The sequence below is a fragment of the Oncorhynchus tshawytscha genome, linkage group LG09 (genome assembly GCF_018296145.1).
Source record: "Oncorhynchus tshawytscha isolate Ot180627B linkage group LG09, Otsh_v2.0, whole genome shotgun sequence".
Lineage (NCBI taxonomy): Eukaryota > Metazoa > Chordata > Actinopteri > Salmoniformes > Salmonidae > Oncorhynchus > Oncorhynchus tshawytscha.
In genome coordinates this window covers 32,852,828-32,864,326 of record NC_056437.1, presented here as the reverse complement: position 1 = coordinate 32,864,326, position 11,499 = coordinate 32,852,828, and the positions used below count along the sequence as shown (strand labels likewise).

Genomic DNA, 11,499 nt, shown 5'->3' with positions numbered 1-11,499 from the left:
GATCACCATTTGTCTCATGCAGCACAATACATCATCTTCATATAGAGTTGACCAGGCTGTTGATTGTGGCCTGTGGAATGTTGTACACGTCAGTCTAGAGCATCCCAAACATACGCAATGGGTGAAATGTCTGAGTATGCACGCCATGGAAGAACTGGGAAATTGTCAGCTTCCAGAAATTGTGTACAGATCCTTGCTACACAGGGCCATGCATTATCATGAGGTGATTGTGGCGGATGAATGGCACAACAAATGGCCTCAGGATCTCGTTACGTTATCTCTGTGTATTCAAATTGCCATTGTTAAAATGCAATTATGTTCGTTGTCCATAACTTATGCCTACCCATACCATAGCTCCACTGCCACAATGGGGCACTCTGTTCACAACATCAAATCAAATGAAGCTTTATACAGCCCATATCAGACATGGAATGTAATGTGCCTTACAGGAAAAAAAACATAAAAAACAATGAAAATAAAAGCTGAAATATTTACTACACAACAAACATAAAATAAAAAACAAAATGACAAACTGAACAACTAAAAAGCACCCTAAGGAAAAGCAAAGTTAGAAATGTGTTTTAAGATCGCTTTTAAATATGTTTCCACAGTTTCAGACCTGGCAGGTTCTCTGGCAGGCTATTCCAGATGCTGGGGGCATAATAACTAAAGGCTGCCTCTCCATGCCTCTTGGTCCTAGGCTTTGGGATAGATAAAAGGCCAGTGCCAGAGGACCTGAGGGACCTACTGGGTACATCACTTAAAAGCATGTCTGACATGTATTGGGCTGCACAATTGTGGATTGATTTAAAAACCAATCTTAAAATTAATTCTAAAACTCACAGGCAGCCAGTGCAGAGACCTTAAAATGGGTGTAATGTGTGCTCTTCGTCTGGTCTTGGTCAAAAAAGACCAAAAAGAGACTGTACCTAAGTTCATACTGTGTAATTTAATGCTTTCACACTATTTCAGGATGTGAAGTAGCATGCTAGAGAATAATACTGGTTTCCAAATTGCATTTCAGTTATGCTTCAGTGGTTATGCATGTTGAGTCCTTGTTCATTGGAGAGGGGAAGATGTAGTAGGATGTCCCTTGGGGGTATCCGTACCTATGTATGACATGCGCAGACTAGGCTAGTAAACATGCTGAAGCTAGAACCTCATTGTCGTGCCTCCTGATTTTAGATAATACTACAGATGTTGTTGCTAATTTGAATAACTTTCAAATTATCATCATCTCGTGAGTGGAACTTTGATTTTTATTGCAGTGGGCATGCTGTTGTTAGCCATCTATTTTAAAATAACTTTTGTGTATGTGTGAAACATTGTTGCATTTAAACTTTAGGTTACTTTGTGTGCTAAACGTGAAATGTTTTTTTCAATGGGAAGTAATAGTTGTACATTTCAATAAGGAAATGCTTAGCCTAATGGTTGTGTTTTTGTATTCTTATGATTGGGAACTACTGGCTTATTTTGTCCAAGTGAATGGACTGCTTATCCTTTAATTAACATCATTCTGTGTGTGATTGCTGTCTTTCCATCGGCCCTATGCATTGGTGTAGTGGTGCCTGGAGAAGTGGGGCCTGTGTGAAGGAAAGGTGCCCTGTGTGAAAAATCCTTTTTCAGATGTCATTCTCAAAACCACAAAAAAAAACTTCTAAGTTCACAACAATCCTTAAACCACACCAGAAGACCATGTTTGAGATCTGGGAAAAACTGAAAAAATATATTTTTGGAGGGTGTAGTTGCATTTGAATTAAATTGAGCAATACAAATGCCCTCCCCATTAATATAAATCACTATTATAACTTTGTCAGGTAGGCCTAAATTGCAGTCAACATTTAATTGGGAAGGTTTTTTGGGAAAGTCATGAAATATTTATGAAAACAGTGTATGATGACTAAATTCGGCATCACAAATAGCCTACTAACCAACACTTCGGACCAAACATTTTCAATATCTGTTTTGCATACCCATTGTTGCCTTAGTTATCATTTACTGGTAGATATGTTAATGGTCTCCTACTTAAAAACTCTACACCCCCAAGGGCTTAATGAGGAGGACCTTGTATGTTTCTTCTAGTGTTGTCTACTCACACTAGGAGTCCCTCCCCATCCCCAAACTGTTGTATATTCCCAATTCTATGTGACATATGGATGGTCAATTTTTGAAACGCTTCTATATATTCCTTGTTAATATGCATTGACTCCCTATTTTCTAGTCTCTAATTAACTATCTGCTTGCACAGGTTGCACCTGTTACACACATAAGGTGTTTTAAGCACTTTCACTTTTTGTATTATTTTGAGCATGGATTGAATTAATTATATTATCGTTGCATCTCAGCCACCCTGGGTTATTCCTCTTCATGGTTTTGAGTGTGACTACTTTTTTAAATCTACAGATATACGCTGAAACATCTTTCCCACCTACCAGCTATCGATGCCATTCTTCTGTGAGCTGCTCCATGAGACAACCAGTTGAGAGCTGCATGCTCTTGCTGCCTGCAGATGATTTTCCACTGAAACTAGGCTATGTGTGCTGCACGCATGTTTATATACACTATATATACACAAAAGTGTGTGGACACCCATTCAAATTAGTGCACTCTCTGACCTATATGAGTGCTCTGATATTAGGGTTGCTGTCCTTTCAGTATCACAAGCCTGTCACATACCGAAGGCCCAATAGACTTGACACTGCGCAAACATGTCTATAATAAATATAGACTGTTACAATTTCCCCGGTCTCCCCTTAATAATAATGAGCGTGCAAATTTCCAACACAGTTCCCCACTCTTCCCTACCAACGAGTCAAGGAAACAATGACAAAGTTTGAGGATATTTTTCAATTAAAATAGTAATGTTACAAGTAAAATAGGAATCCCAGGTTTCAATAGGCAATAACATAGGCTTTTGATGTTTCAAGAAAGCAGTGTATATATTTGGCCTAGTGAAGCGGTTTTATGCGCTGACTTAATGGAAGCGGATAATTATGAGTTTTTTTACTCTGCTGGTCTCTGGAAGAAATGACGAGTCCTCACTGTCCAATACCTAGTCAAGACCAAGTAAAAATGTATCCATCACTGAGACAAGACTGAGACACTCAATATGTGGTGTGTCTGCCGAATCCCTTTGGTAGCACGGGAGGGAGCCAGAGATAATTATTATCTTCCCTGTTCCCTAGCGGGGGTGTTTTATTTTTTTTTTGTAGTTCTCCCTCAGATCGCCTAAAATGAAGGTCATTAAAACCTACGGTGAGTGATGAGGGTGTCAATATTGGATTAGTTGGCCAGAACCGTGGGCAGGAGGGAGTTGATGTCATGGACACGGGCTCCTGGGTGACAGTGGACCTTGGTCGATCAACAGATCGTAGGCAGGTCAAAACTCACCATCGAGCTGCCAACAATGATGGTGCTCGTGATGGAATCCGATGGGGAAGCAACTTGCTGAACTTCAGTTGCTGTGGGGGAGGGTGCCACTGGGCGGCCGCCTGCTGGGACAAAACTGCACATTTTAGAGTGGTCTTTTATTGTCCCCAGCACAAATCAAATCAAATCAAAATCAAATTTTATTTGTCACATACACATGGTTAGCAGATGTTAATGCGAGTGTAGCGAAATGCTTGTGCTTCTAGTTCCGACAATGCAGTAATAACCAACAAGTAATCTAACTAACAATTCCAAAACTACTGTCTTATACACAGTGTAAGGGGATAAAGAATATGTACATAAGGATATATGAATGAGTGATGGTACAGAGCAGCATAGGCAAGATACAGTAGATGGTATCGAGTACAGTATATACATATGAGATGAGTATGTAAACAAAGTGGCATAGTTAAAGTGGCTAGTGATACATGTATTACATAAGGATGCAGTCGATGATATAGAGTACAGTATATACGTATGCATATGAGATGAATAATGTAGGGTAAGTAACATTATAGAAGGTAGCATTGTTTAAAGTGGCTAGTGATATATTTACATCATTTCCCATCAATTCCCATTATTAAAGTGGCTGGAGTTGAGTCAGTGTCAGTGTCAGTGTGTTGGCAGCAGCCACTCAATGTTAGTGGTGGCTGTTTAACAGTCTGATGGCCTTGAGATAGAAGCTGTTTTTCAGTCTCTCGGTCCCAGCTTTGATGCACCTGTACTGACCTCGCCTTCTGGATGATAGCGGGGTGAACAGGCAGTGGCTCGGGTGGTTGATGTCCTTGATGATCTTTATGGCCTTCCTGTAACATCGGGTGGTGTAGGTGTCCTGGAGGGCAGGTAGTTTGCCCCCGGTGATGCGTTGTGCAGACCTCACTACCCTCTGGAGAGCCTTACGGTTGTGGGCGGAGCAGTTGCCGTACCAGGCCGTGATACAGCCCGCCAGGATGCTCTCGATTGTGCATCTGTAGAAGTTTGTGAGTGCTTTTGGTGACAAGCCGAATTTCTTCAGCCTCCTGAGGTTGAAGAGGCGCTGCTGCGCCTTCTTCACGATGCTGTCTGTGTGAGTGGACCAATTCAGTTGTCTGTGATGTGTATGCCGAGGAACTTAAAACTTGCTACCCTCTCCACTACTGTTCCATCGATGTGGATCGGGGGGTGTTCCCTCTGCTGTTTCCTGAAGTCCACAATCATCTCCTTAGTTTTGTTGACGTTGAGTGTGAGGTTATTTTCCTGACACCACACTCCGAGGGCCCTCACCTCCTCCCTGTAGGCCGTCTCGTCGTTGTTGGTAATCAAGCCTACCACTGTTGTGTCATCCGCAAACTTGATGATTGAGTTGGAGGCGTGCGTGGCCACGCAGTCGTGGGTGAACAGGGAGTACAGGAGAGGGCTCAGAACGCACCCTTGTGGGGCCCCAGTGTTGAGGATCAGCGGGGAGGAGATGTTGTTGCCTACCCTCACCACCTGGGGGCGGACCGTCAGGAAGTCCAGTACCCAGTTGCACAGGGCGGGGTCGAGACCCAGGGTCTCGAGCTTGATGACGAGCTTGGAGGGTACTATGGTGTTGAATGCCGAGCTGTAGTCGATGAACAGCATTCTCACATAGGTATTCCTCTTGTCCAGATGGGTTAGGGCAGTGTTCCATGTGGTTGAGATGGCATCGTTTGTGGACCTATTTGGGCGGTAAGCAAATTGGAGTGGGTCTAGGGTGTCAGGTATGGTGAAGGTGATATGGTCCTTGACTAGTCTCTCAAAGCACTTCATGATGACGGAAGTGAGTGCTACGGGGCGGTAGTCGTTTAGCTCAGTTACCTTAGCTTTCTTGGGAACAGGAACAATGGTGGCCCTCTTGAAGCATGTGGGAACAGCAGACTGGTATAGGGATTGATTAAACATGTCCGTAAACACACCGGTGTAATAATCAGGTGCACCTGTGTAATAATCGTGCCGTTTAATCAGCTTTTTGATATGCCATACCTGTCAAGTATATGGATTATCTTAGCAAAAGAAAAATGCTCACAAACAGGGATGTAAATAACATTGGGCACAAAATTGGATAGAAATTAGTTTTTTGTATATATGGAATATTTCTGGGGTCTTTTATTTCAACTCATTAAACATGGGACCTACACTTTACATATTGTGTTTATATTTTTGTTCATTGTACATTTGATGTATGGACACATAGGCCAAGTATGTATTGATTTGGCTTGATTGATGTGAAAATATGTACAAGTTTGTTGTAAATATGTTTGGCCTTGACCCATGTAATATGATTGTGTTCTTAACTTCAGTTGACAAAGTTGATAAAATAAATGTTCTATCACCATTCAGTTAATTAGCCAATTAGGCAATCAAATGCTTAGGACGAACAAAAAACAGTCCTCACCAATTACTCTCCACTACTGTACTTGAGTGAATTGTCACCAGCAGGTCACGCGATAGATAGATAGATACATACATGCAGAAACATTCCCTTCCTCATATTTAGAGGAAGTTTCTTTCCACAAGATAGCACAGCCACAAAGTCAAAATGGTCCACGTTGTAAAAATGTATGATAAACAAAATAGCCTTTTGGTCCTAATTTAAGGTTAGGCACACGGTTAGCAGTGTGGATACGGTTAGAGTTAAGGTTCGGTTTTAAATCACATTTTAAGAGTATACATACAGATTTTGTCAAATGAACGTAACATTTTTATTTTGGGGGAATTTGAGCTAACCCTAACCCTTTTCCTAACTTTAACCTAATTATCCTAACCTGCTACATTAATACTCTTAACCTGCTGTGAAAGGTCAAATCTGGCGTTTGTCATAAAGATGCAAATAGTCTATATCGTAAAAATACAATAAAACAAAAGGTGACTTTTTGGTATTGATTTAAGTTTAGGCATACGATTGGCTGTGTGGTTAGGTTAAAAATGTAAGAAGATAAATCGGACTCCCGAGTGGTGCAGCAGCCTAAAGCACTGCTTCTCAGTGCAAGAGGCGTCACTAGTCCCTGTTTCGAATCCAGGCTGTATCACATCCTGCTGTGATTGGGAGTCCCATAGGGCGGCGCATAATTTGCCCAGCGTCGTCAGGATTTGGCCGGGGTAGGCCGTCATTGTAAATAAGAATTTGTTCTTAACTGACTTGCACAGTTAAATAAAGGTTACATTTTAAAAATATATATACATTGTATGAATAGGCGGGGTTTATGACTTTGTGTTTGTGCTAACTAGTGACGATACCTGAGCGGAGTCCCCATATTAGTTTTTTCTGTAGCAACGGAAGTTCGGTTGAAAACCGGAAACATCCGCGTTGTCTCGACCCCGCGTAGAGTGCTTTTTGACAGGCGGATGACAGCTTCCTGAGCAAGTCCTACTTTGTTTATGTCACGTAGCTAGCTAGCTAACTGACGGCTACAAAAGTGCTTTGTTTTCTTATTAAGCGGATTACTGCACTGATACATACATTTCTGGCGTAGAAGGTGAATCTAGATTTACATGATCCGGGGTTGTTTGGTACGAACGCCTCTGGTGCCGTTAGGAGAATGAACTCCATCACCGGTCGGGATCACCCTGTACCCGCCTCCTCTGTCAACTCTGGAGCCTCATCTTCTCGAGGCTTGCACGTAGAACTCACATCTCAGCAGGTAAGGACATGGACCCTCAGTTCGGTGGAATGTTTTTATGATTGACTCTCATGCTGTAATAATGCTGTGTGACACATGTCAAAACTGCAAGATGAATACAGCAGGCCTATTACAGCTCTCTTGGGTAGCGAGACAGTTATACGTTGTCTATAATAGCTAGTTAGATACATGTGCAAATGTTAGATATCTTTGTTAGATATTTAGTTTGCAAGTAACAGAGACGAATATGCTAGCTAGCCAGCTTAGTTAGCCCTAGCCTTGTCGCAAGCACTGCTGGAAGCCTGGGGAAGTTCAATGGCAGAAATCAGCTAAAGAGGGGTTGGAAGTCGGTGCAAATCAGTGATGCCTCGCAACACGTCAAACCAATCAAATGCCTTATTATGGCGGGGCTTTTCTTTCAAAAACAATAATTTCTAAGTGACCCCAAACACACACGTGTGTGTGTGTGTGTGTGTGTGTGTGTGTGTGTGTGTGTGTGTGTGTGTAAGTGTTGAATGTGTACTCAGTGCAAATCATTTCTAAATTGCATATAGTCTTTAAGGTGCATGTTTTCAAATCTGGAATTATTGAAGTTGCCTTTACTGGCTGCTGAGATATACATTAATTCCTGCTTATTATCATATTTTTAAACAACATCCTACAATGCTACTTTGGGAAGAAACTGTCTTTATGAATGACTTGACTGGTGTCACAGCACAGGTCTGCCTGAACACTGAGTAGTATTGTTGGGAGGTAGCTAGCTGTGCTGGGAAACACCCAGTGTCAAGGACTCATTAACTCAGAATATGAGGAGAATATGGCTTGTGAATCTCTCCTCATTGCAGGCTTGTTGAAGTTTCACTAGATTCATAAGTGACTGCGGAAAGTAGGCCTTGTTAGGGAATCACTGTTAACCAGCCCTCTCACCTAATGTGCACAGGCCGACACCGGACAGCCATGGACGTTGAAAAGTAATTTGACTTCTGTTTCATAAGTTTGGACAGTACAGCACAGTATAGATCAGTACAGTATAATGTACTCTATTGTTCTCTACTGAACTATACTCTACTATATTGTACTCTACTATATTGTACTCTGCTGTACTGTGATTTGGTCTATGATTGGTACAGATGTGGTCCGGACCAACCAAATTTGCTCTTGTTTGCGGGTAAAGCTCATTAGAATAATAGCCAGCATTATTTTGGTTATGACTTTTCAAGCTTGGATAGTAGATTTCGGGTGGAAAAGGACAAAGAAGCATATGATATACCTGGTTGTATTCATAGCATGCAATTTGGTGGAGGCCTATATGATCAACTACTCTCCTTTACTAGATTAGATTCAATCCGATGTTCAGAGATGGACAACTTTCCTTATTTCTATGTTAGGATGGTCAACATAATCAAAATGTAATATATTACCATGGTTGATGTATTTATTCCAAGTTTTAGCAGTTTCAATTACATTCAACTTCTTTAAGAATAAATGACCTACTCTCCAACTTTATTTGGAATGGAAAGCCTTTAAGAGTCAAATTGAATGTTTTACACTTACCTTATGAAGCTGGACAATAACAACACCGTTAAGTCCTGGTTCCAAAGTGGCATCATTCATTTTTAGCAAATGTATTATAATGGCACTCTACTGTCATTCAATTAATTACAAGAAAAATGTGGGTTATCCAAAACCAATTTCTTTAAATTCTTATAACTCAGAAATCTTATTCAATCGCTTCAATAGAATCTGGATGAATCTAAAGCTTTTAGCTTTGATTGAATTTCTACCTAATAGCACAGAACCTTTATAAAGGAAAAATGGGAAACAGATCTCTAAGAAAATGTATGAGACTATTGGTCACAGATATGTAAAAATGTTCATAATTTCTCCTACAACCTTAGACGTAAATTATTGCAATTCAAGATAATCAGTTGGATTTACTACACTCCTGCCAGAATGTATGTTATGCACCCAGAAATGTTGGAGAAAAGGAACCCTATTACATATGCTGTGGTCCTGTGACAAACTGACACCATTTTGGGATAATGTCTGTGATATTATATTATTGTGTTTAGGAATTTCTATCTATCGCCACGATAGATGTCTGTTGGGAAATGTAAATATTGATGACCAATATCAGAGTTAAAAAATTTTTTTAACCTAGGTATAATTGCTGCAATTTTTTTTTCTAGTTATCAATTGGAAAGCATCATACTCACCATCAATAACGAACTGGAGTTCTGAACTATGTAGTTACATTTCTTTAGATTGTGTTGTATGAAATTTAAGCAAAAAAAAGGACATGTTTGATCAAATCTGGAAACTTCACATTGACCAACTTGAGGAATGTGACTTTTCCCAACAGACATAATTACAGTGGGGCAAAAAAGTATTGTCGGCCACCAATGGTGCAAGTTCTCCCACTTAAAAAGATGAGAGAGGTCTGTAATTTTCATCATAGGTACACTTCAACTATGACAGACAAAATTAGAAAAAAAATCCAGATAATCACATTGTAGGATTTTTAATGAATTTATTTGCAAATTATGGTGGAAAATAAGGGGAGGCTGCTGTGTGTTTATGTACAGGTGTGAGCATGTTGTAGTGTGTAATGGGTGTGGTGCTTGTGTTTATAGAAAAATATACAATACCAGTCAAAGGTTTGGACACACATACTCATTCAAGGGGTTTTCTTTATTTGTTTTACTATGTTCTACATTGTAGAATAATAGTGACGAGATCAAAACTATGAAATAACACATGGAATCATATTGTAACCAAAAATGTGTTAAACAAATCAAAATATATTTTATATTTGAGGTTCTTCAAAGTAGCTGCCTTGATGACAGCTTTGCACACTCTTGGCATTCTCTCAACCAGCTTCATGAGGTAGTCACCTGGAATGCATTTCAATTAACAGGCGTGCCTTGTTAAAAGTTCATTTGTGGAGTTTCTTTCCTTAATGTGTATGAGCAATCAGTTGTGTTGTGACAAGGTATGTATGGGTGGTTTACAGAAGATAGCTCTATTTGGTAAAAGACCATGTCCATATTATGGCAAGAACAGCTTAAATAAGCAAAGCGAAACGACAGTCCATCATTACTTTAAGACATGAAGGCCAGTCAAATCAGAACATTTCATGAACTTTGTAGGTTTCTTCAAGTGCAGTCGCAAAAACCATCAAGCACTGTAATGAAACTGTCTCTCCTGAGGAAGACCCTGAGTTACCCCTGCTGCACAGGATAAGTTCATTAGAGTTACCAGCCTCAGAAATTGCAGCCCAAATAAATGCTTCGGAGTTCAAGTAACAGACACATCTCAACATCAACTGTTCAGAGGAGACCGCATGAATCGGGCCTTCATGGTTGAATTGCTGCAACAAAACTACCACTAAAGGACACCAATAAAAGGAAGAGACTTGCTTGGGCCAAGAAACAAATAAAATAATAAGACCTTTGGTCTGATGAGTCCAAATTTGAGATTTTTGGTTTCAACCCTTGTGAAAAGCAGAGTAGGTGAACGAATGATCTCCGCATGTGAGTCCAACAGTGAAGCATGGAGGAGGAGGTGTGATGGTGTTGGGGTGCTTTGCTGGTGACACTGTCTGTGATTTATTTAGAATTCAAGGCACACGTAACCAGCATGGCTACCACCATATTCTGCAGCGATATGCCATCCCATCTGGTTTGCGCTTAGTCAAATAAAATTAGATTTGTCACATGCGCCGAATACAACAGGTGTACAGTAGACCTTATAGTGAAATGGTTACTTACAAGCCCTTAACCAACAATGCGTGATAAGTTAAAATAGATGAGTAACAAAATGAAGAAAAACATAATAATAATCAAAATGCAGCAGTAAAATAACAGTGGTACAAGGGGTACTGGTACAGAGCTGGTGGGACTTTCATTTGTTTTTTAACAGGACAATTTAAAAATTGTATTTTATTTTACCTTTTATTTAACTAGGCAAGTCAGTTAAGAATAAATTCTTATTTTCAACAGTGTGTTCCTTGTTCAGGGGCAGAACTACAGATTTTTTTACCTTGTCAGCTCAGGGATTTGATCTTGTTCCGGTTACTAGTTCAACGCTCTTAACCACTAGGCTACCTGCCACCCCCAATGACCCAAAACACACCTCCAGGCTGTGTAAGGGCTATTTGACCAAGAAGGAGAGTGATGGTGTGCTACTTCAAATGACCTGGCCTCTACAATCACCTGACCTCAACCCAATTCAGATGGTTTGGGATGAGTTGGACCGGAGAAAAGTCAGCTGACCTTTTCTATGGGGGGTTGCTGAACAAGTTGGGTTTTTGTTTCCGAGCAACCTTATTCTTATAGGGAATCCCATGACTTAGATTTATCCCTAATGACTGTGTTGGTGGAAGCTCAGTGTGGGCTGCTGGAGTTTGAAGAATGCAGATCAGGTGAGGGCCTTGGCCTGCCATTGACAT

At 40.5% G+C, this 11,499-nt stretch overlaps 1 protein-coding gene across 2 annotated transcripts in view; it reads left to right on the top strand.

Moving 5' to 3' along the window:
• The first annotated feature begins 6,605 nt into the window (after window positions 1–6,605).
• Window positions 6,606–11,499, top strand: part of LOC112257826 (UV radiation resistance-associated gene protein) — a 153,994-nt gene continuing 149,100 nt past the window's right edge. The window contains exon 1 of one of the 2 annotated variants that reach the window (XM_024431698.2): window positions 6,606–7,070. In XM_024431698.2, coding sequence (XP_024287466.1) covers window positions 6,969–7,070 — 102 coding nt within the window. In that variant the 5' untranslated portion in view covers window positions 6,606–6,968. The remainder of the gene's footprint in view (window positions 7,071–11,499) is intronic. The other variant, XR_006084084.1, reaches the window with a different exon arrangement.